The sequence below is a fragment of the Tachypleus tridentatus genome, chromosome 13 (assembly GCF_004210375.1).
Source record: "Tachypleus tridentatus isolate NWPU-2018 chromosome 13, ASM421037v1, whole genome shotgun sequence".
Lineage (NCBI taxonomy): Eukaryota > Metazoa > Arthropoda > Merostomata > Xiphosura > Limulidae > Tachypleus > Tachypleus tridentatus.
In genome coordinates, this window is record NC_134837.1 from 145,322,296 (window position 1) to 145,348,922 (window position 26,627).

General features: G+C 33.1%; 1 protein-coding gene across 10 annotated transcripts in view; it reads left to right on the top strand.

Moving 5' to 3' along the window:
- LOC143239501 (potassium channel subfamily T member 2-like) overlaps window positions 1–26,627 on the top strand; it is a 151,978-nt gene that overhangs the window by 39,777 nt on the left and 85,574 nt on the right. Inside the window, exons 1-2 of one of the 10 annotated variants that reach the window (XM_076480628.1) lie at window positions 12,141–12,247; window positions 22,545–22,780. The exons of 2 other annotated variants lie outside the window; for them this stretch is intronic. In XM_076480628.1, the coding sequence (XP_076336743.1) occupies window positions 22,554–22,780 (227 nt within the window). In that variant the 5' untranslated portion in view covers window positions 12,141–12,247; window positions 22,545–22,553. Of the gene's footprint in view, window positions 1–12,140; window positions 12,985–22,514; window positions 22,781–26,627 lie in introns of those variants that run through there. 7 more of the 10 variants (XM_076480625.1, XM_076480626.1, XM_076480624.1 and 4 more) reach the window with 7 other exon arrangements.

Here is a 26,627-nt window from a genome sequence, read left to right on the forward strand (position 1 = left end):
ATATTTTTAAATATTGGCAGAGCTTCGTTGCTAAGGTAACTAACTGTCGTTTCTAATATTGATCTACTTATCAAAGGCATCCAATCAACAGCACCTTGTCGCTCATAACACACCTACAGCATAAATTATCATAAAGTTCGGGGATTATTTCAGTAGCATTGAATGGATTTGAATCACTCTCCTTAACTCTGACGTCCACAGATAAACTACAGGACCAACTCGTTCCCTGATATCCACATATAAACCACAGGACCAAGTCGTTCCACGAAGTCCACAAATAAACCACAGGACCAAATCGTTCCCTGACGTCCACATATAAACCACAGGACCAAATCGTTCCCTGACGTCCACATACAAACCACAGGACCAAATCGTTCCCTGACGTCCACATATAAACCACAGGACCAAATCGTTCCCTGACGTCCACATACAAACCACAGGACCAAATCGTTCCCTGACGTCCACATACAAACCACAGGACCAAATCGTTCCCTGACGTCCACATACAAACCACAGGACCAACTCCTGCTCCAAAGTGGTCTGTAAACACAGACACACTTTTTGCTTCGTAGTAAAGTTTAGTAACAATTTCATTAAGACATACATACGTGGATATATCGACTACAAAGAACTTACACCTCTGTCCATTTGACCAATCTTTATTCAGAACTTTCCCACTTTGATAGACGTTTTACTATTGTTCATGCATATGTTGAATAATTTTATGTGCATTTCTGTATTATCCGCTACTGCAGTGATAGCATTTAATTGTATAAAATGGTAAAACCTGTAGACAATTCTGTCTGCTGATGTATTCTTTTTTATTAAGTTATTATTTCTTATGTTATGGCTCATTACCCAGGAAGATCTAAACTGTATCAAAGCAGTTTCATATCTTCTAAAAATAGTGAAGTTACCAAGAGAAAAAATATCAGATTGGATTTAATTCATTCAACACAATACAAAGCGTGATTATTTTTACTTCAGAGACTAAACCGTTAAATATTGTTCTATATGCAACAATCCATGTTTTATGTAGTATATTTTTTATCACGAAGAGGAAATCAATTATAGTCAGGTCCTGTACAGAAATAAGAAGAAAAAATGGTTTTAAGAACACATATAACCTAACAAAAAACATTTATGCGCTTGGTGTGTTTTTCTTTTCATGATGCATACACTTTTGGTGTACAGAATAATCGTTACCGAACACCATTTTAACGACTGGTTCTTCTCTACGCATTCGAAAAGAAATAACGTTTTTTTTGTACAAACATCTGTTCTACGACTATAATAAATATTGTAAATTTCAGCTTCAATCGGGGAGGCTTAAAACGCTAAGTATTTTTGTTGTTGTGTTACAATGTATGTAACTCGTGTATAAATACAGACAGAAAAGTTAACATGAGAGGTACCAAATCAGTTGAACAACTATTTACACGTTAAATAGACGTTTAGTTTCTAACATTACTTCACTGTACCTAACAAATATTTGATTTCTAACATTACTTCACTGTACCTAACAAATATTTGATTTCTAACATTACTTCACTGTACCTAACAAATATTTGATTTCTAACATTACTTCACTGTACCTAACAAATATTTGATTTCTAACATTACTTCACTGTACCTAACAAATATTTGATTTCTAACATTACTTCACTGTACCTAACAAATATTTGATTTCTAACATTACTTCACTGTACCTGAGAAATATTTGATTTCTAACATTACTGCACTGTACCTGATAAATACTGAAATGATATATTTAACAAGACAGGGAAATTAAATATAGAGAAAACATTGGTAGAAAGTATTTTAATCTAAGAATTATATATCCGATTCTCAACTTTGTGATTTTCAAAGGTCGTTCTCTTCTCTCAAAACTGTCTCCCGCTGGTACAGCGGTAAGTATACGAATTTACAACGCTAAAATCAGGAGTTAGATTCCCCTCGGTGGACTCAGTAGATAGCCTGATGTGGCTTTGCTATAAGAAAACAACAACAAAAATTCTCAAAACTTGCCCCCTCTACATGAACTTTCAGGTTGTCCTCGTAACTTACGAAGTAGTTACAATGTTTAATGCTTACTTGGGTGGCGGCTTGTGTAAAGCCAGATACTTCCTTTTTGTACTTTAAAATTTGATATTAAGGCTATTGAAATAAGAAATATTTTAAACCTAAGTTTTCATTGTCAAGCATTAAAAAAATTTCAAAACCCTGTAAATAAAAGTACGGTAATTTTCAGTGTGAAGAGGTTTGTTTAACAACAGAATTAGAACTATCTAGTAGACAGCAGACAAATGATTCAGGGATGCTTTGAGTTTGTTGTTCTTGATGAGGAGAAGCCCACTTGAAATAGAAATGTAGCTTAGAACGGCTGATATGGGTAGTAACACTTTTACTAATACAGCAGAGAAGAACGTTTCGACTTTCCTAGATCATCTTCAGTTTAACAAAGAGTGTTTGCAACTGATCGTTGCCGGGCACATATCTTAGGGACGAGAGTATAAAAGTGTTAATACCCATACCAGCCGCTCTGTGATACATTTTGAGTTTGTTGGTTCTCATTACAAAAATAAATTACATATAGCATCTTTATTCACATCTTTTAGAGTTATCTTTTCATGAAATCATTCGATAGATATACATATATTTATATTTATAGATATACATATATTTATATTTATAGATATACATATATTTATATTTATAGATATATATTTATATTTATAGATATATATTTATATTTATAGATATACATATATTTATATTTATAGATATACATATATTTAACATTCTACTTTAATCCTCAAATTTGTACAACACATCTTTGTGGACTGTATTAACATTTCATTATCCAACATATTTCGCTATAATAATGTATTTAGAACAATATAACAAATGAATATTATTGTGTTTATTATATTTAGTGGTTCGTTTACGAGTTTAATGAATTACTGATTCTATCGACTGTAGCTGTTTATCAACAAACCTTTTAATAGACGAGTTCAGGTTCATGAAACGATGTCTTTCGATTCTTAGTGAATTGATGTATGTTAACTTGGACAAAAACAAGACTTAACCAACGTGTGATAATTTAAAACTTATATTTAAATACAAATAAAATCTAAAGCGGGTAATTTTAATAGCAATTATGTACAGTCAAAGAACAAAAACGGATTAATCTTATTTTTTGTTTGTTTTAAAACTTTTCTCGTAAAACTACACATACATTTTCCTAATTTTGAAATGTTAGACTAGTCAACAACGCCAACTGCCAACAAATAGATCACTCTTGTCAGTCCAAGTAGTGAAATTTAACCGTCACTCTTTTGGCACACCTACAGTCCCCAAAAAAGTATCTTTGCGGCAACAGTTGAAGAACCACAAACTTTGAATATGCAGACAGGGAATACTATTCCATAGCGTCGCCTAGCTCTTAAACTATATTAAACTGTGTGTGTACACACACAGCCTGTTACCATTCTTCCATTTTCACTTTAACTGCTCAATTGTATTTTCCAAAATAACTCGTTTGTTTGTGTTAATAATACCACCGTCTTTTATTGTAAAAATCAGTGAATGCAACGTATATTCTAATTAAATTCTGTTACGTATTTCTTTCGTAGAATGAATATGTATGTTTTTCAGTTATGTTCTGTGTAGTTAAAGTGATATAAAAAAATTCGTAAAAGACTAGGAACGTAGATTTCAAAATATGGTTGAGACCGTGACTAATTAGAGCTGAAAAACAAAATTACTGACATTGTGCACGCCGTGGCTCATCAGTAAGTCTTAGGATTCATAGCACTAAAAATCAGGTTTAGATGCCCATGGTTTAGATAGTCCATTCTATATGAAACTTGGTCAAGTGAACGGCAACTGCCTGTTGTGGAACGACAGGACGACTTTTCGAAAGTTTTCTGCCTTTCGTTTATCATCTATCAAAGAATAGCCTATTCTATAGCTTTGTGCTTAACAGCAAAGGCACAGAAGAATTGATTGAATACTTTACTCTAAATATTCACCAATAAACCAGTAATGGCGGATTAGTTGATTTTAGATACAATTGCTCTTAATACCAATAAAAATCACATAGTGCATTATGTCAATAAATATATATATATATATATATATACAACAAAGTACTAGGATCCCTAGATGAATCAGAATGTCAAACACAGTATATTTTTTTCTGTGAACTGTTTGAATATTTTATACTGTTATCTGAAGATGTACGAGTGGGCCCCCCGCTAGTACAACGATATGTCTACGGATTTACAACGCTAAGCTCAGGGGTTCGATTCCCATCGGTCGGCTTAACAGATAGCCCGATGTGGCTTTGCTATAAAAAAACATACACACACATGTGCAATTGGTTGAGAAGGTCATAGTAACCCCTTTCGCCATAACAGGACGACCATATATCCTTAGTCTAGTTGTGTAACGTAGCTTCAATTGTAACTAGGAACGAAAATACCAAAGTGTAGGATAAGGACATCGAGCGTGCTCAATGCTCATGAGCGAGCTACCAGAGGGTGTTGTAGATCAACAGATATCAGCATGTCTCAACACGTGATTACATAATCAACTATAAAGTTTTCTCTTTGGTAACAATAACTAAAATTAATATTTCATCTATGTTTCACAACACAACCTTTAAAATTATACTAGTGTGTTTTACATAGCACTAAAAAGGCTATTTTTTCATGTGAACCGAAAATTTACGGTCTCTAAATATCACATACAATAATTCAACTGATAATCTTTTATAAATATAACATTCAAGTTCTATATTGCCTCGTATGTATCGTATTAACCAAACTAAAACTACTATCTCAGTTTCTTTAGTTAGTTTGTTTGAAAATAAGTACAAAGCTATACAATGGGCTAGCTGTACTCTACCCACCACGAGCATCGAAACCAAATTTATTATGATATAAGTCCGCAAAGACCTCTGTGTCATTACGGGATAATTTCTTCAGTTCTTAACACTAGTTTTATCGTTATTGTTAAATTACATTTAACCTAAATAATACTCAAACCCTTAAAATTAATATTACATCTAATTTGCATAACGTACTTTTAACAATTATACTCATTTTTTAATTATTCTGGAAAGGACTACTTCGTATTCTTTTGTAAGTAATATGTTAAATTACTAAGTTATTCAAATTCTACATATACAATGCAATGATAGCTGATTATTGGCTTTGGATTTGTGGTTTATGTACATTATTTACTATCAAAGTATTAATATTGCCTTGTTTTACTTCGTATATTTAATTTTACCCACAAATTATTAAACTTTGTATGATCATGGAACTTCAACTACACGTCATAACATTTGTACTTCTTCTAACAAGTATGTTTTAATGCAAAACAAAGTCCAAACTCTTGAGTAATGTTTTCAAATGCGTCAGTACAATACATTAATTATTAACACCTACCGTTTTCGTCAATGTTTTTGTTTGTTTTTACGTTCACTTCGAAGTATAAGATACTCTCTCGCTGAGACAGTTGGTAACTGTAATATTTTGCGACACTACCACTTTTAAAGCGCCCATAGTGTCACAACAGTATGTCTGCGGAATTACATTGGAAGAACTCAGGTTTCAACATCCGTCGTGGGCAGGACATAGATATCGATTGTATTGATTAATAAACTATGAACGAGCGTAAAACAGGTTTGAGAATATAGTGAGCATTTACAGTTTCTGTATAAGCATTTGCTTTGTATATAATGCCTAGCAATGGACATATATATATATAAACACTCCCAGCTTTAACACCGAGCAAGTAAGACGTGCCTCTGCTTTACCAGTATGACGTTCTCATTACCTGGTCCTGCTGTGCCTATCTCGCCATCGGTCCCGCCTGTAATCGTCGACGATCTGCCACCCCACCTTTGGCCTCTTCAAATCGCCACGTTTATCGCGCAGGTTAAACCTGGCGCATCCTTAGACCCTTACAGAACACGAATTCTTTGCCAATGGGGAATTCTCCTCCAGCCGTCAACGCCTGCAGACCTATCTACTTTTGTGAGATATGAAATACCCCAATTAATGTCAGATGTTTACCCACCAAGAGCCCAGCTAGCCTTTTCTCTGTCTTCCTGGAAGGGATACACCCTTTCATTCACCCTAACGAAATCAAATACGCCATTGAAAGTCAAAGTCCGAGATATACGCCGTACATCGTATCTTCTCGAGATCCACCAAGCAAGCTACCAGCTACATGAAAATAGTAACGACAACCAAACAGTATGCTGATACCATTCTACGTAATGGTTGCTATTATTACATCTTCCATTTTACTGCTGAACGTCGCCGCCGTCGCTCAATTAATCCTAGGACACCCAAGCAATCAGAACGTGTTTCGCCACCTTTCATATCATCTCATTCAATCAACCGCCCCCCACAGAGAAATCCTATCCCGTAAAGCCGATATCCAACTCAACACAAACTTCCATCAAGGTGCACGACAACCATTCTCAGACAATTCGACCTCCGATCATGGACCAAGTATCTCAACAAATTCACTCAGATGTCGTCTATTACATTACGCTCTACAACATCTTCCCAGATGCAAACTACACAGTCTACCTATTCGGATAAGTCAACTATGACAAACAAGCGCCCAACCATCTCTCAATTCATTGAAGCTAGAATACCTATAAAACAAACTCTCCCAGACGACTGAGGAATACCCTGAAAATGTATCTATTCAAGTTCAGACGCCACACTCACCAGAACCAGAATCATCTCAAGCTTATGCAGAGGATCACGAGTACTACCCGCTGTTTGAGGCATTTCGTCAATACCCTGTGCGAAAGAAGAAAATATTTCCAGGTCTTGATAGGATAATAAGAGAAAAGAACCAAAAAAAGCTATCTGGCGTTTAAAAGGCTCAATGAAAGGTTGCAACGGCCACCGTCTCTCTCTAGCGATGAGTGACCGTATCTAACCACTCCATAACTATTAGATATTCCATTTTGACTTTCCCCAGCTATCCATGGCACTTTCAGGATAAATTATTCGGCGCTCTGTACGTGAAAGTGGGTTTTTCTCAAGGTACTCCAGTTTTCCCCACAGCAAAAGTATTGGGTATTTCTATACCCAGACCCTGAAAAGAGGTACGTTATCCTGTGTCAGAACGGTTCTACACTACTTTACTTCATGCAGTACCTACATCAATATGTTTCCCTGCCCTCTTTGCCTCCCCTTCGCTCCTGACACCCGTTTCCCTATTCACAACATAGCTCGTCCCTCCTGTCCTCTCCGACTTCATTTGTCTCCTTTACGGCTACAACCAACTAACCTCAAGTCGATCTTCAGAAATAGTTTTAGACATAAACTATCCAAGTATCCACTTTACTCGTCGAGAGGTCTTTAACCCTCATACATGTGAGGCGCTGAAGAGAAACAAAAGTTTCTGAGCGCCCCTGGTTTGCCTTAGGGGACTCCCCAAAGGTCTTTAAAACCTAAACTACTACCAAGTCTTTAATAATAATAATAAAATATATGTATATACCTAGACTAGGACACAATCTCACTAAGGCCCGGCATGGTCAGGTGGTTAAGATACTCGACTCGTAATCTGAAGGTTGCGGGGTTCGAATACCCATCTTACCAAACATGCTCGTCCTTTCAGCCGTACGTGCGTTATAACGTTACGGTCAATCCCTTATTTGTTGGTAAAATAGTTCCCTGTTTTAATCTTAGACTGATAAATTAGGGACGGCTAGGCATCGTGTAGCTTTGCGCGAAATTAAAAACCAAACCACAACCTCCGTGATGACGAGAAAACCCACTTGTAGAGAAAATTATACATTTAAAAACGTTGTTTGCTCCTCTACTAGTGCTTTCTCTACCCACACCAGCCGTTTTTAAATATATAAGCCACAACCTCACTATATACGAAAGCAAATTACAACTACAGTGGTTTATGATATATAAGACATGAATTTAGAACTTATAATATTACACGAAACTGTAATATTCTAAGTTAAATTATTTTATGTGGTAAATATTTAAATATTAAAAGTTCAATGTTAACATGATAAAATATATTTCACAGAAATTATTGGAAATGGTACGTTATACAAAATATATGAAATATAAATTTTATTTATTATTATTGAAGTGGAAAACTTCATAGTTGATGAAGTAATAACATTTTGAGATAACTGATATCTGTTGACCTATAACACTTGCTGGTAGCTCGCTCGCGAACCATTGATTAAGTCTTGATTGTGTTTTTGTTTCTTAAACTAATTCTTAATTAATTTAAACTCATTTCATTTCTTGTCGGATATTTTAAGAACCAGGCACAGAATAATCACTATAAACCGTAATTCACAAATGGATTAATCAGTTGTAAAACCCACATTTACTCTAACACAACTATAAAACTTCAGTTTGATCCATTATTTTCTGTTCATTAAATAACTAATCATATATAAGGTTACAAAACTAGGCTATAGATTTTTACGTATTTTTTCCACAACATTATTGGCTGTTGTTAAACGAAAAGTAACATAAAGAACCATCTACTCTGTCCTCACCAAAGAGAATGGGCCCTAAATTTTGGCTTAACAAGCTCTTACGTTTAACGATTATTCACCAGAGGGCATTATATCATATGAAACAGAAAAAAAAACCACAAATGTTGAAACAAAAAATCTTCCAAGCGTTCTGATCATCACTAATAGCAATACATCCATTTTACATAAAAACCAAAAATCGATAAAAAATTGAATTACTGGGCAGAAAAACTGCTAATTAATAAATCCTAGTAACCTTTAAGTTTGATGTAGTTTCGCGTGTGTCTTTCTTATAGCAAAGCCACATCGGACTATCTGCTGTATCCACCGAGGGAAATCGAACCCCTGATTTTAGCGTTGTAGATCCGTAGACTTAGCATTGTCTCAGCGGGAACATGAAGTTTCGAATGCACCTCATCTGTTCATTATATCATTAATCGGAAACATGAAGTTTCGAATGCACCTCATCTGTTCATTAGATCATTAATCGGGAACATGAAGTTTCTAATGCACCTCATCTGTTCATTAGATCATTAATTAATACTTTTCTTTTTTCTTCTCTTATTTCTAGATCTTCGGATACGTAACTTAAACCTACCAATAACAATAAGTTATTAATAAACAATATGTGTACAACTATCCTATAAACGAGAGGATTTCCCTTTTTATTATTTCAGTAACATGCTCAGGTTCAAAGATCTACTACAATAAGACCGAGCTGAACATATATCAAAGCCCTTGACATCTAAATCTAGCGTCTTGCCTCGGTTCAATTCGTATCTGAGTTTGACTTTTGTATAACATGCTATATTAGGCTATTTCCTATTTTGTTATCAAGAATCGGGGACTCAGACCAACCCTAATGAAACTCTATGTCTCTCAAGAGTAATAATTTCAAACACTTAAAATAATGAATTTCCCAGAATACGGGCTGCAGTGTTCACTTTTATCTCTATTATCCCAAAACTTTAGTTGATATTTTGATACAAAACTTAGTTTGAATCTCCTTCTTTAGAAGTTTTATGCAAGAGATTGTTTGCTGTCTGCAATGGTATTCACACTAGGATACTTTTACACTTGTTGAAACTGGTTTTACTCATGTACAGAACTTTTACTTGTTCAGAAAACTTTATCAGAAAATATATTTCATGTTTTCGTATTTTATATTATTTGAAATACTCTTGTATGTATTTTTCATATGTGAATAAATACTTAAGAACAGGAACATAGTGACACTACTGAAAATGTAGTTAACTTCTAAAGTTTCCGGGTTAACTGAATCCATCATAAGCGATCTGCGATAACATATGCCAGCAATATGTAAGTCATACAAGAAAAAGCAAACATTAAAGTGTCAGGACAAATAAGAAATAGATAATGTATAGTACTGTGCAGAAGTGTTAGGACAAGAGAATATTATGTCGTTCTCTGCATTTTATGGGCTAATTCTTCCATGTCATTACAGAATGTAAATTTCAACACTATGGTAATGGTTCACTGATCCCTGTTAACAACTGGATGAGCCAGGATTAGAATACTTATTATTCCTTATAATTCCCATACACTTGTACCAAGGGTACGTCGTATGGGTTTGCTTAAATGAACACACTTATCAAATTTAGGGTCTGAAATAACTGCCATGGTACCATATGCAGTGTTTTAACAATATAGAAAGAAGCTAGCAAGGAGGTAGTATTTAGTATCGATGTATACTAGAAGAAATCAATTTAATAGCACTCCAAAAATACACCTTGATAAAAACAGTATTTAACACTATATATTAAGTTTTGTTGTCATGCTTAGAGAAATGTACGTATAGTAAAGATTTCATATAAAAGCTTTACGTGATGCTGATTGGACACTCCGACAAATTGCTGCAGATTTGAAATGCTCCACAAATACTGTCAACTACATCCTAGATCGTGAGACTGGAATAGGCAAATTTGAAAATAGGAAAAAAGGAAGCAGAACAACTAAACTCAATGATACTGATGTAAGATATATTCGTTTATGCAACCTTTTGGACAGAACAGAGACTGCCACTGATCTCAGGCACCAGATAAACGACCGTGTATCAAATGACAGAAAAGTGTTCAGCTATATGTATAAAGAAAACCCAACAAGAATGTAATATTTGGAGACTAAAACTTGCTAAACCGTACAAATCTGGACTACTAATAATTGGAAAAGTGTGCTATGAACGGACGAGTCCATGTTTGAAATGTACATCCGGCGGAAGAAAGATACTTTATTGCATGGCACCTAAGCATGGAGGAGGATGTGCGGTGGTTTAAGTGTTTTTCTGCTGAGGTAACAGGATATATTTGCTAAATAGATAAAATAATGGACCAGCGCAAGCATCATCAGATACTGATCTAGCATGATATACCCAGTTATTTGTGTATTATTGGTAAAACATTCTACTAATGAGATAATGACCCCAAACATTCATCCAACCTACGCAGACATTACTAAGCTAAGAAATAAGCTGCTGCACTCATTCAAACAATGCAATAGCCCTCACAGAGTCCCGATCTCAACCCATTTGAGCAGATTTGGGATTTGGTATATCAGAATCTAGACAAATCAAAAGTTACTTCAAAAGAAACTTTACGGGAGTATATTAGTGATATTTGGGGTAAAATCTCAAAGGACAGTTTAACCAAATATGTTGCAACAATGCCTGAAAGACTGTGTACAGTTATTAAAGCTAAAGGGGGACACACAAAATATTAACTATTTGCCAAACTCAAGCACTTCCCCTACGTTTTTGTTGCACTAGATATAAAAATTTATAAAGTTTAATGTTTTATCTGTGATTTATCTTCTATTACTCTTTAAATGTAGCCTGAAATCTAATTTTAGACTTTGTCCTAACACTTTAACACAAATGAAGGCATTGAAATATTCTAATATTTAAAAGTGCCAACAGTCCAAAATTAGTAAATCTCTAGCACTTGAAATACGAAAAGCTAAAAAAAACGAGGTTATATTTTAGGATTGGAAAGTTTATGTGATTGTTTGAGGTTAAGTACAAAGCTACACAAAGGGTTATCTGTGCTACACCTGCACTTTAATCCAACTCTTAGACGAGGTTCTCAGATTCATAGCTCGTCACTTGTCATATTTAGTTTTAATAAAATTTAAAATGTTATGAATGAAATATAGGAAAGCCAGTTTATGTCAAAAACGAAAGAAATTAAGTTTGTGGTACGAGACATTGTGTACCAATAATTTTTATTATTAATAGAGGGAAAACAGTGGGTCTTGCTAACTAAAGATTCTTCATTCAAAAACCTTTTTGACAAACACAAGTGACGCATTTTCTCTTTAACTGTATATAGAGGAATATAAAATTACAAATATGATTTGTAAATGTGATTTGTGATGACGTAGTATATTTGTAATTATGATCGATCGAAATGGAAAATGCCTCTTACTTTGCAATCAAACAAAACACGTTACTAACGTATTGTCGTGGCGACTGATCGAAAAAATCAACTTCTTCATTCAGATTTATTGTTGAGTGCCACTAGATGGCAGAAAAGTCGAAAATAGTAACTTGCTGGCAAGGTTCAAAGAAAACTTTACACACACGTATGCAAATCTTGTCAGTTCAAGTTTGGTATTCTTTAGATACAAACCATAGATACAGCAGTTTCAAGTATCGACAACACTACAAGTTCGTACCTTCAAGTTAAGTTCATATTTTAATCAGTAGTCGTTTTGTTTTGTGACAAATGCTTCTATCGTTTCGTGTGTATCAGAGATTAGTTAGACATTTGCTTTAATCTGTAAAGAAGGATTATACAAATTTTATATTGTAGATAGAATTATATATGTTTCTTTCCATTCTGTAACGAATTTTTAATTTGTAGGCTTCTTCTTAGTATGGGTAACGATGTTAATCTTTTTTATTGTGAGTAACTTAGAAATGTTTAATAATAGATTAATATTATTATTATTCGGGCAAATTGCAGAGAGTTTACAATTGTTTGCGATTTGTCTGTTTGTGATACGTAAATTGTTAAAGTAAAAATTTAATATATTTAGACTTTGTTAAGACAGTTCTTAAAATTAAATTTATAAAGAAAGTTTTATAACATCCTGATTTCATCAGAAATCTGAGCTTTTGTAAAATCATCGCGAACAAGTTATTCGTAATTTTTCATTTTAAAGAATCTAGAAATAACTGATAAAAGGAAACTAGAAATAACTGACAAAAAAGAAACTAGAAATAGCTGATAAAAAGCAAACTAGAAATAACTGACGAAAGGATATTAAGAATAATTATTAAAAATGAAAAGAAAATATAAATGAAAAAAGTATTTAGGAATAACTGATAATAAGGAACTTAGGAATAACTGATAGCAAGGAAACTAGGTATAACTGAAAAAAGAAAACTGAGAATAATTGAAAATTTGGTGGTAAAGGTAAGAGATATTTTGTGACTTATTTTCTTTTCATTTATTTGTGAAGTATCAATGAGAAGCCGATGAGAATACCTCATTTTAGTCTTTGTGTATATGAAAACACATTAAATGTGTGAGATAAAAGCTAACATTTAACATTGAATTGATCTTACCTCATTAATGAATCCCAAGTCTTGTAAGATAAATCCAAAGCGTAACCTTACCAGATATGGGAACATTTACATCCAGAAAATGAACTTATGTGTTTATTAAACGATTTCCTTTGGAATACTTCAATTTAGAATGTAACTGATTTTAAGTCTAATAACTTTCGGTGCCAACGTTTGCTAACTAAGAAACGAGAACAAATGATTTATTTTTAACTTTTACTGGTGAAATGCACTTTGGGAAAATGTAGTGTTATTTATGAGCAGTAATAAATAATCATTATGTGAAAAGTTCTACTCCGATTAAAACATATAATAAACATTTTCTATGAAATTCTCAGAAAGTATTTAATATTAGGAAATTAATTCAGAATAATTAAATAAAGACAAAAAATAACGTAACCTTTATGACCTTCATTAAATTATCTGACGAGGAACATTTTTTAAAACATACTGATAGTGTGGACGTGTTTTGTTTTCACTATGAGGAAAACCTATACCCTTAATAGGTGAAGTGAAGAAAAAGTGTCATTGGATACTATTCAATTCTTCATCTTATATATCCACACATTAGCAGATATAATACATAAACATAATATTCCGAACATTGTTTATTTTTTAAGTCTAAGTTCAAAGGCGATCCAGTTCAATCTATACTTTGATCAACGTATGTTATTGGACTATACTCGTTTCGGATATTCCACTCCTTATGAGCAACCCTAAAAACAACTTACCCAAAGAAAGATAAGTTGGAACTACATCGCAGTGAAAAGTATCGAACATACTGTTGGTGTGAACTTGTTTTGTATTCGGTATAAGGAAAACCTATGCATTAGAAATTCACGAAAATGTATATAATACTAGTAAATTAATTAATAAAACTAAAGTAAAGGAAAAATAGCATCATAAACTTTACGACTTTCATCCAATTATGTAACGAAGAATTTTTTTTACAATTAAAAATCTTGAACAATACCTTTCAACAAACTAATTTTTGTTTGTACTGAGATACACTTTTCTTCTTTAACAAACAGCTTAGGCCAATAATAGTAATGCGATTTATATTGGTTAAAGTGTGAATGTTTTATTTGTTTAAAAATATTTAGAATAAATAGAATACATTGAAGTAAAAATTAATTTTATGTATATATTAAATATATATGAATTAAGTAGACTTAATTTAAAGAAAATAGAACTGAAGAAGAAACAAGACAACCGTACGTTTCACAAATTCATCGTTTATTCACGACCATGGTTTCGCCTCTAAAGACATCATTTGGCGAAACTACGGTCGTCATAAACGATGAATTTGTGAAATGTACAAATGTACACAAATGTACAATATTTAAAACAAAATTAAATATATTCTTCAAATGAGAAAAATTATGCTTTTATCTCGAACTTTATTTTCATTTTAGCTTTTCTCTTATTTATGTATCCATTATCTGTCGTCTTTTTATTTGTTATAAGACATTGTTCGATTGCATTATTTACCTTACCTATTTTGTTTTCATTAACTGAGTTACCAGATTTTACCCATCACGCAGATTTATAATTATTTTTAAGTATATGATATAAGTTTTATTTTATTCGAAATTTTACATATGATAATTAATGACGTAGTTGAACATTAGTGAATAACACTGATACAAATTAATGAAAACTGATAAATTTAAACAATATTATGAATAACGAATCAGCAACTGCTTTGTGTTTAGTTTTCTATAAAATATTAGTTTTATTAGGAAATTTCATGAAATATGTAGTTAGAGTAGTTTTGTTTTGAGATATTCAACAAAAAGTGATAGCGGATTCTTGAGTTTGTGTATTACTTATCTGGATAAAGCAAAGTTTCGATGTCTTCCTCTTTCATAGAACAATTTGAACACGTTTTCTTTTACATCAGACACAAGCAGCTAATATTAAATGTATTATTAAATAAAAGTACGTGCACAAAGCTAAGTACATTTACTGGCATATCTAGAACATAAGTTTAGGATTATGTTCTTATGGATAGAGAGTAGAGAGTGAAAACAGTTTGTTCTTGCACAATTTAGAACACATACCAGTGTAACTAAAAGACCCACGTAACAAAACGGAAATGGGTTTCGACAGTTGTTTTACTCTATCTCTAAATTCATCCTACTGTCTGCTTAAACATGCGAGAGAAAAATAAAACGAGGCGTGATCTATGAAAATAAACTCTGTTAAGTCGTGCTCAAAATAACACGTATCTTTGTTTCACAAACTAATTTATTTATTCTGTGTTGAACAAATAAATCCATATTTAGAGAACACGTGTTTTATGATAGGGTTTTAACTTTTATAACCTCGGCTACCAAAATGCAAAATTGTTATTAAAACAAAATAGGTTTCACGCTTTCAACCTTTATAAGTATAAACCGTTTTTAGTTTTGCGACAGAATCAAACGGTTAATATTCTAACGGGTGAAGAACGAATGAAACTATTTAGAAACGCAGAATATTTTCTGATTTATAGGTTTGAATTTCGCGCAAAGCTGCATGAAAGCTCTCTGCGCTAGCCGTCCCTCATTTTGCACTGTAAGACTAGAGGGAAGGCTGTTAGTCATCACCACCTACCGCTAACTCTTGGGCTACTCTTTTACCAACGGAGAATGTGATTGATCGTCACGTCATAACGTCCCTACCGCTGAAAGGGCGAACGTAACTGGTGTGACGGTGATTCGAACCCGCGACTCTTGGATTACGAGGCGAGTGCTTTAACCACCTAAGCATGCCGGGCCCTGAGTTATAAGACTTAATATGAAGAAATTTTAACCATCAAACAACTACACATTTTTTTATGTAACGTATTGGACAGATTTCACTTTATTTAGAAAGTTTTTAGAAAGTAACTGTTTACCTTAAAACAACAACAATAAAAAATCTTAAGTACAGACAAACGTAACATGAAAATGATTTTAACAAACAAGTGTTTAAGTCATGATCAGATGATGTAAGATATATTTAGAAGCAAATAAACATGGTGATCTATAGATCGAACTGTTTAACTCCAGCTCTGTTTAACTCAAACTGTTTAACTCCAGTGGCATAGCGGTATGTCTGCGGACTTAAAACTCTAGAAACCGAGTTTTGATACCTGTGGCGGGCAGTGCACAGATATTCCGTTATTTGATTTTGTGCTTGATTATAAACAAATAAATTGTTTAATTCCAGGGTTATACGTGACTCTCCCAAAGATGCTTATGATTTATTTTGAGAAATACAGCCATGTTTGCTCTCTAAATCTTCAATATGCATTTAACAAAATCTAAACGCATCCGTGTGAAGCTGTTATATAAAACATTTACTTTTCTATTTCTAGGTAATAGCTAAACTCCAGCACATACTGGTATAATCAGGTGCACGGAAATGTTAAAATATTTCTAATTTCTCTGAGAGAAAGTCGTAGAAGGACCTTGGTATCGATTTTCTATACCTTGCATTATGTATATTTGCTCACAAAAGTAACGACAACACAAATAAAGCTGAACTAAACAAACGGCAAAAATTCAATCATAACGGACAGGAAATACGCAACAAAATAGGTCATTCAAAAGCGTCACGAAACTAGGCGATTCTACCAGAATATTAGTGTTCGCAAACATCATTGAAATCAGGCTTCCTGAGAAAATCAATGAAATCAAAATCAGTGATACAAAATGATTTACTTATGCTGCCACAGTTTGATTTATTACTATTCGTTCAAGCATTATGATTTAGTATTTCTTAAAATAAAAGGAAAATGGATTCAATATCATATTACTGTAATTTGTGCAATTAAAAAAAAAAAGTTACGATTTCAACTTTCAATGCAAAATTTACAAAATATGTAAATATTTTGTTTTAATAAAATATTAAATATATAGAAGATACGTATTTTCGCAAAATTATTATAAATAACTGTTGTTGTTTTTTTATTTCGCGCAAAGCTACTGTTATACTGCTGTTGATGCTTACATTTTGCCAACCGTCCAACAGTGAAAGACATTGTTATAGATTCTACATGCTTGAAAAAAAAAATATGGATTCACTAGAGGGATTTTGTTTAAGGATGTTACTTGTTATTGCGACAATGAAAGGAATATGGACTATGTACATAGAGTTCACAAAACTTCTGCGAAAATGTTACATAAAATATTAAGTGGGAAGATCCCTCGTATTCAATAGTAAGGTTGGTTTGTTTTTCTGCTTTTTGAGCAAAGCTACACGAGGGCTATCTGCGCTAGCCGTCCCTAATTTAGGAGCGTAAGACTAGAAGGAAGGCAAGTAGTCATCACCGCCATCTCTTGGGCTACTCTTTTACTAAGGAATAGTGGGATTGACTCTCGCATTATAACGCTCATACGGCTGAAAAAGCCAGAATGTTTGGTGCGGTGGGGATTCGAACCCGTGACCCTCAGATTACGAGTCGAGCGCCTTAACCACCTGGCCATGCCGGGCCTATAAATATAAATGATTTGCAAATGTCCCAAATAATAACAAACAATATGAATGCCACGGGTGTCGAGTCTCCTATTCTAGCGGTCTTATAACGCTAGAATCGGAGGTTCGATAGCCGTGGTAGACAGAGCTTACATAGCCCATGGCGTTGCTTTGTATTTAACTTTAAATAAATTATACAATCCTGGACTAAAATTTAAGCAATCAACTTTTTTTATTCATTTATTTATTTATTTTAAATTAAGCACAAATCTATCAAAACCCGGTTTCTAGCGTTTTAACTCCGCAGACATACAGCTGTCACTCACGAACAACAATCAACTGTTAATGTTTCAACCGGACAAAATTGTATCATTATTGAATTTATCTGTGGTTTCAAACTCAATTATCACTCATCTCGTTTTTGAGTGTTGTTGTCGTGACTGATAGTTGAAACTTCTTTTCGAACGCCATCAAATAAAAATCATGAGGAAACTTGTCGGTTAGATGGTTCTTATTACTTTAAAGTAGAACAGGTTTAAATAATTTCAAATGTATATTTCGTCTGAAAAAAAAACTTGAAAGTTGGAGTTCAATCTTTTCCACGTAAATTCTACTAAAATTCTACATAATTTCCCAAAGAACAAGAACATATAATTTCATGTATGAATACATATATATTTTTCACCATAAATCCAATGGAAACTTTGTATTCTTGGTAGTAAATTGCAGATGTTCAAGCTACCTGGTTTGTGTATATAACCAATCAATAGAAGTTGTTTGAAGAGAAAGCACATGATCTGCGCTTAATTTATTTAAAAGTTAGTATTTGTAAAGGCTGAAGGGGTCTGATTATGGTTTAAAGAGTCTTAACGTACATATGTGAATAATATAAAAGGTTTTAATGAGATACCTTGTACTTGTTCTGGAAATGAGTAGCTCAAATTGCGAGTGATACGAATTCATGGTATACATATGTATGTATATCTGTGTGTATATGTATACTTTATGCGGATGTACACCTTGAGCCGCATATGAAAGCATGATAGTCACAGTATACTTAGTATAATGATATGGTTCAATGTCATGTTAATTAGTGCCTTACCATACTGGGGGAAGGAATGCTAACTTCAAGAAGTAAGTTTGATCTTATTTGCCCCAAATTGTAGTAGCTTATTTTCCTTATTTTTATTTTCATTTTTATTTTGTTTTATTTATTTCTCATCTTTTTACGATTATTTTTTCTTATCCTTATTTTAATTTGGGAGAGCATTCGCCTTCCCACAATTGTTTGTAGACAGTGAAGGGTGATATAGATGTAGGACGTTGTGGGCTTGAGCACACACATCTTGCTCTCCTAATTTTTAATCTTCTTATGTGAGACTAGCGAATTGAAGGTTAAGACTGATAGACAGTGTATCCCCACTGCAATGTATTCCTACTAGACAGTCACCTCCAAAACCTAGGATACATTTTATAATCCCACGTTGTAGCTCGTACCCTAGGATCGTTTTTTTTTTTTTAAATATGCAACATGTTTTGTTTATGGCTTAAAATTTATGGTAATAATGTACATGTATGTGTGATATGACTTTCTTTGTAGGAATATATAAATATAAATATATATACAGTCCCACAGGAACACGAAATTATTTGTTTCCTTTTTACTGAAGCATACGTATGGTTTTCGCGAATATAGTTTTCTTCTGTAATAACGACAGCAGATAAAGCGTTTAGGGTTTTTAAATGACATTAAAGGTTACTGTGTAAACTTTAGGACCTTGTATGAAAGTTAGACAAAAACTTCGTTTATCATTTGAAGGTCAACACTAAACGTAAGACGAACGTCAAAAATACTAGAAGCTAATTTACTTCGTACACACGTACTTAATTCTTACACATGTATCTACATTCCCCAAGCAGCTTTTGTGATTAATGTTAAGTCTGTGTATACTGTAAGTCAAACAAAACTACATTAATAAAGTAAACCATAACACCGTGTTTTACTGTAAACAAGTGTATGATACTTTCCTTAACAACAGACACATTTATTATTATTGGAAACATGATTACAGGACGAACAGATTTATTATCGCGCTGTTGTTCTCTATACTTTACTCTTGATACACAAATAGCAATATACAATACGTGTAAAGGAAATACATATATCTTTTCTGTACACGAATTTTCCACCGTTTTAAAAAATTAACAACTAAAAACAAAACAAAAATAAAAAGTAAATCCTGCATTCAACATGTATTTAGATACTAAAATAACATGATATAACTACTAATATATTTTAAATTACCTTCTAATATGCATGATAAAGCTGGCTTATTTTCTGTTTGACCAATGACAGTGAATTTCCTAAAGAAATATTCAAAACAATACTAAATAGGTACTGTGACTAATAGCCATGGTTTCCAATAGGGAAGAACCTAAAATTAATCATACAAGTAATTTTCTAATAATAGATCATTTTTATACTTACACCGAAACTTAAGTTCCGTTTCATATATGTAGTTAATGAATATTCTTCCTTTTACACAACTTTTCAGCAGTCGTAGTTTTATGGACGAGATCTGAAAATCTTATAGAGTTTCAAAAAACAAGCTTGTATGAGTGAAAAACCTAGTATACAAAAATTAGTAAAACGTAAGATAAGATAGCTTAGAGTGGATAAAATATATTGTGTTAAAAATGCAGTACAACGATATGCTTATATTACACTTCAAGTTTTGGATTATAATGAATATAATTCATTTGTAGTTTTTAAGCATTGAAGATGACTGAAATGTGAAAGACAAGGGTCCTTTTTTATTACCGTCCATGTGTTTATTTTATGGTAATGTTTCCACAATAGTATTAAGTGAAGATTAAATTTCATATGGTTGAAAAATATTTAAAAATGCTAACTTTGAGTAATTGGGTATTATCAGCTGGTAACAATAATACTATTTAGTCTGAAATTGTTGGTGGCTAGTGATCCTGAAAAGCAAATGTTTTTATTAATAATTTGTGTTCTTTAATTTAAATACATTTTAATTTTTTTATTACAAAAAAGAATTTTTTTTTTGTCAAAGTGACTGACGAAAATTTTGAAGAGATTTAGAAATATTTTAGAAAACCACAAATAAAGAAAGCAAAGGTGACAATATAGGGAAAAACTATTATATGGTCTACAATTTATATTTCTTTAAAGGTGTAATAATTTGTGTACATATGTCAATAGTTTGATAGCCAAATGTGTTGTAATTCTTTGAGATACTGAACAGAAAATAAGTAGGTCCTGTACAAAGGACAAAGTACACTTTTCTGTGTATATTTTTCACAAAGGTATTAGAATGTGAATTTCGTTAGCTTCTGTGATATGTTTTAAGGTTAATATTCTACGTGTTCAAGAATTTTCGCAAAGGAGTGATAGATTTTCTGTACTTCTATTTAAATTTTGTATCTATAACCTCAGCTCTCACGCTTACTTCTTTTTAACTTCTGAGTCAAAAAGCCTACAAATATATGATTCCAAAGAAAAGTGGAGAACCCGTGTAATTACAAACATAATATTAAAAAAGTGGAGAACCCGTGTAATTACAAACATAATATTAAAAAAGTGGAGAACCCGTGTAATTACAAACATAATATTAAAAGTTATAAATATAAACTGCTCCATGTCCGACTCTTATAGTGCTGGTTTGGTAAACCCTTCTTTTGTTGAACTTTATTTTCTTAGATAATAATGCTACAGGTATTTCAAAAATACAATAAATAATGCTGTTTTTTTATTGACAAAGTGTCAATGTAACCTTGAAATTTAAACTCAGAAGTTTATCACCTTGAGAAATTATATTAGACTACCTATAAAGCAGCTTTGGTTACCATATTTTGTTATGAGGCATATTCTTACCATTGATGTGGTGTTAATACGCTTGGAAACAAAGTCACAGATGATATATTAAGAATACGCTGGCCGCCAGCGCTAGGTGTCGCATTGAAATTGCTAAATCCAGCACTCGCTACTGTACATGATGCTCATCATATTTCGATTTGTTGTGCTTAAAGTTCAAGTGTTCTCTTATTCTTTCTTCTGCTTTCAGTTGGGACATTGGGGGTATGCGTCGTTCTTCTCAGATAACTCCTCCCCGTATTACCATATCAAATTATTCGGCATTAACTCCGTCGATTCCCGCTGCTTATAGTTAAACAACATTCAACACCTTTTTCTGCCTACAACATCTATCGCTGCTCATCCAGACATTATCAGACAGTTGTTTATTCTTGTATATAGTTATATGTGTACGTGTGTATAACTGGTTTCTCGTTTTGTGATATCCTTATACCATGAACGGAACGAAGTGAAATTAGTTAGTTTTCGAACATACTGGGTATAAAATCCCCAATATTCACCAAGAATTTCGTTCATGTTTTTTTTCGTTATTTCTTCTTGATCAACGACAATGAAAACTTTGTCAACTTAAGATTTCTTTTGAGTCTTGATCTTTAGACTGGAAACTTGTGCAGAGAAACCACACTGATAATTACGCCTGTTCAAACTAAAGTGTAGACAACAGAAAGGATAATTTTTTTAGAAATGACTGATGGCGAATTTATCCCTTGTGCGCGGTTTAATTTAAAAATAATTGAACTGAATTTTATATTCCAGTTCAGGTTATATTCGGACTGTTGAGCATTTGACCTACATAAATGGTCAAAGAACAGAAAGTGACTTTGCAGTGGTTAGATATTTCTTACACTTAAACTCTTAAGTAACATCATTTGTCTAGAACGTTCTATGTAATGAATACTTGTAGTCGTCTTTACTTTCATGTTGATTTACACGTACCTCAAAACTGCTTAATCTTCCCATAAGTTTACACACACTTATTGAATAATAATGTGATAATAGTGTTGGAGATAATCTCATAGTTTATTGTTAAACATTCTTCAGCTAGTCTTTCTATGTATATTCCTCAGCAGGATATTATGTCGAACGTTTGGTTTTACCATCTACGTCGTCAACATGTTAACCCCGTTGATCCAGACATTCGAACAGATGGCGTTGAAGACGTTAAGAGAGTCGCATCAAAGAAATGTCCTAAACAGGTGTTGTACAGCGGCCATGAAGACAGTACATCTTCTCTTCGAAACAGTGAAGAGTCGAAAACGGCAGACACGAATAGTCTTGACAACGTGTCACAACAGATACCTAGGTCTCTTATAAGTTGAACCAGAATGTTTATTAACAAATAGAATTTCATAAACTGAAGTGAACTGCATTCAGGCGTCACTCTAATCATTAGGTTTTGATAATATAGTTATTTAACTATTTTTATTGAGTATTTATTTTAATGTTCTCAAGGGCAAGATCAAAACTTTAATTAGTGCCACAGAATAGTTAAATAAGACAACTTATTTTATGGTCAAGATGATGGAAAATTAGTATTAGAATAAATAACTAATGAGTTTCAGTATTGTAATGAGTAAACTTTGTAGCTTAACCCTTTGTTGAGTAGTGTGCACGACGCATGAGCTACAATTCGTAGTCTACCCATAGCAATAATTACAGTAATCTACAGCAAATGTATTAGGCAAGTTTTATCACAGCAGCAGTAAGGATCACTTACCACTCGTAACCTAATAGAACGAATGGTTTCTCTTTTCCGGTTATGAGTTTGTATATGACTAGTCTTTTGTGTGATGTCAGTAGACATATCAGTAAACGGAGATGTTGAGTGTTGTGTTTAAAGTTATATTAACTGTAACAGAGAAGTCAATAATGGTGTGTTAATTAGTAGAAAAATACACGCTTCCACTGAAAGCTTCTGGGATTAATTCATAAACAAAAACGTGTTATCTCTTCTGTGGTCCAGTTCAAGCCATAAGTCACCATTTTTAGATCTTCTGTATTTTTAGAAAACCTTTATTTGCACATACGAAAGTTACAGTACGAGTTATCCCTGTTTGTTCAGATTGTAATAGGAAATAAATATAATAATTAGCAAATGCAATGCTTGCTGTATACTATACATAAAACTACACCAAAATACAATTAAAATTTTTAATTTCCTGCCTTACATTCGTTGACTAAGTTTTTAGCATTCCACACTGTGGCTCTGAAGTTCTATTGTTCTCGTCCAGTTACCAAAAAGCTACGAATCCTAAATAATGGTGACAGTGAAATCCTACTAAACGGTAAGACAAGAGTAACCAACCTGAGGGTTAGCAATGGGTGTTGTTGAATAGCTGAATTTGTTGAATAGGCCAGGTTAAGCCTAATATGTGGCTTAAAACAATCACTATTGGACCAATAAATCACAAGTAACAGATATTTCATTAAAATGAAAAGCTTACTGTTCGTACACAAATTGATTCTTAATGATATATTATATTATTATTAAAAACTAATTTATATCAGGTGATGCTTCCACTGACTAAATTTATTATTTCGTGAGCGTAAACGTTTCTAAAAATATATAGTGTACTTCTCGGAAACACCTCTATCAATAACTTGTTAGTATCAGAGTTCTCTTTTACAGTGTGTGCCCTGTAACACTATAGGTATTGCTGAGACACAATTCTGCAAGATATAAGCGAATGGAATGACTTTTGATATATTCTTGGATTTTCTGTAAGCATCAGCGATGTTTCTCTATTAGGCATTACTTTATTAACAATATAACTGATTTACGAAATTACTCAAAACCAAGGAAACGTTTAATTTCCGAAGACTTTAATACGATAACTTTATTCAAGCTACAGTTCGTGGACAGTAGTTTGGTTTGTTTTAAATTTAGCACTAAGCTACACGAGGGCTATTTGCTCTAGATGCCCGTTATTTACCAGTGAAAGACAAGAATGAAGGCAACTGGTCATTACCACTTACCACCAAAACTTGTGCTACAGTTTTACCAACGATTAGTGGGATTGACCAACCTTTATAACGCCCTCACGAATGAAAGGACGAGCATGTTTGGTGTGACGGGAATTCAAACCCACAACCATATATATTGAAGCAGAACAATAGTGAAAGTTATTTCTCCATATTTGGCTTTAAAGTTTTACTGCATGGGTGATAAATTCAGGAGTAGCAGATCCGTTAATTTTCACGTTTTCTTTAAACATTGGTTTTCAAAATGGTCATTCAATCCCACATAAACACATATTTAAGAGCCAACAGTGCCAAGAGTAACTTGAACTCTTATAATAACGCCAACATTCAGAGTTCGATTCTTGCAGTCACAGCGAAGCTAGAGCCTCATAAGGGCTTACATCAAGAAAATAAACAATAAAATAATATAAATATTTTTCTTCTTCGTCACCTAAGAAATTAACCAATGTCGTTACTGTGTACGTTTCTGAACCCACTATTGTACAATAGTAATATACTTCACTAGTATATTTTCGTAAAACTGACACACAAGTAATATATGTTAAGTGTTATGAATTATTGAAAAACATAACAACAACATAAAACAGGTTTAATATTTGTTTTGTTCTGCACTTGAAAATATAATGGAATTTAAACAAATTAGCCAACCTTCTCGGGTAATGTTCACGTGATAAAATATTCTATCCCAGTAGATTCTTTCTGTTTATGTACCCATTACGTATAGATATATATAAACATGTACCTGTCTACATTCTTGTCTTAGCTCATTACCCATTACGTATAAATATGTACCTGTCTACATTCTTGTCTTAGCTCATTACCCATTACGTATAGATATATATAAACATGTACCTGTCTACATTCTTGTCTTAGCTCATTATCTTATTGTGTGAAACACGTTCTCCAACTTCTTCCTTTCACTCACCTACGATATCTTCTACAATTGCAAAGTTTGTTCTATCAGTCTTATGTTTTGTACTTAACAAGGAACAAACTTATGACTCACTCAACCTATTTAATCCGTGAAAATCATCTTTGTCATCTTACATTTTATTACATTTAAGATGACCTGGATTGAATTGCATACCCATTGTTTTGTGATAAATATATACTTTAAAACGACGTGTATCAGACACATCATGACTCTTCCTAGAGCCAATAGATATATACAAAAGAGAACCGAAAACTCCTTATTTTGTTATTGTTATGAGTCTCACAACAGTCTGAAGTTTCTCTCCCTTGTTATTGGCTACGTTATATGTTAATTGTGTGTCGATATTTCAAAATAACTAATATAACATGAATCAACATTATTGCTAAGTCTTGGTTTTCATTTTGTCAAATGAAAAATAGAACGTATAAACCAATGATGGCTATTTCAAAATTATCTTAGAGAAAGAGTTCGTACATGGTGGACATATAGTCTCAGACAGTCGTAAGTTTTTCTTATGAGAACTTTAACGCCGGGTCATATTTACAAAGCAATTATAGACATTTCTAAGCATTGACCTGAAATTAGAAGACATGACCGTAATGACATGCTGTACACAATAACACAAATAATCAAATTCTCAACCACATTCTGCTCACTTTATTCTGTTTAGCAGAAGTGCTTTATTGTGGCTGCTTTCCAACGTGGATTCGTATCTGTTACACAGTCATATACATGAAAATCATATTTTTCCACGTTTTCATTTTATTTAGGGTTAGAATTGCCCACTTACAGTATCAATTTGAACAAACGTTTTGTGTCCTTGCTTCCCACCTAAGCAGACAGAGAACGAAAGATCAACGTATCAGATTATGCATCTGTTTGTTATGTTAAAATACACACAAAAATTTATGATACACATTTGAACTGTAAGTGTGTTATAAGACTGAGTGCCAAATGACACTATTATAACAGTATTCGCTCAGGACTTCGTTATGGATACTGTTGAGTACCTGAGTTCTTTCTCTACAGACTGTCAGCTAAAAGTTTGAAACAGCTGGCGCTGTTAAAACTTGAGTAGCTTTAAGCGAATATCCAGAAACAAACATGCAATTCCCTGTAATGTCATAGCGGCCATATTCTGTGAGTTTCACTTTATTCTATACCGTCACGTTTTAGCTGTACCCTTCTGAACTGGGTGGAGAATATTATAACTGCACTGCATATTAAGAAAGAA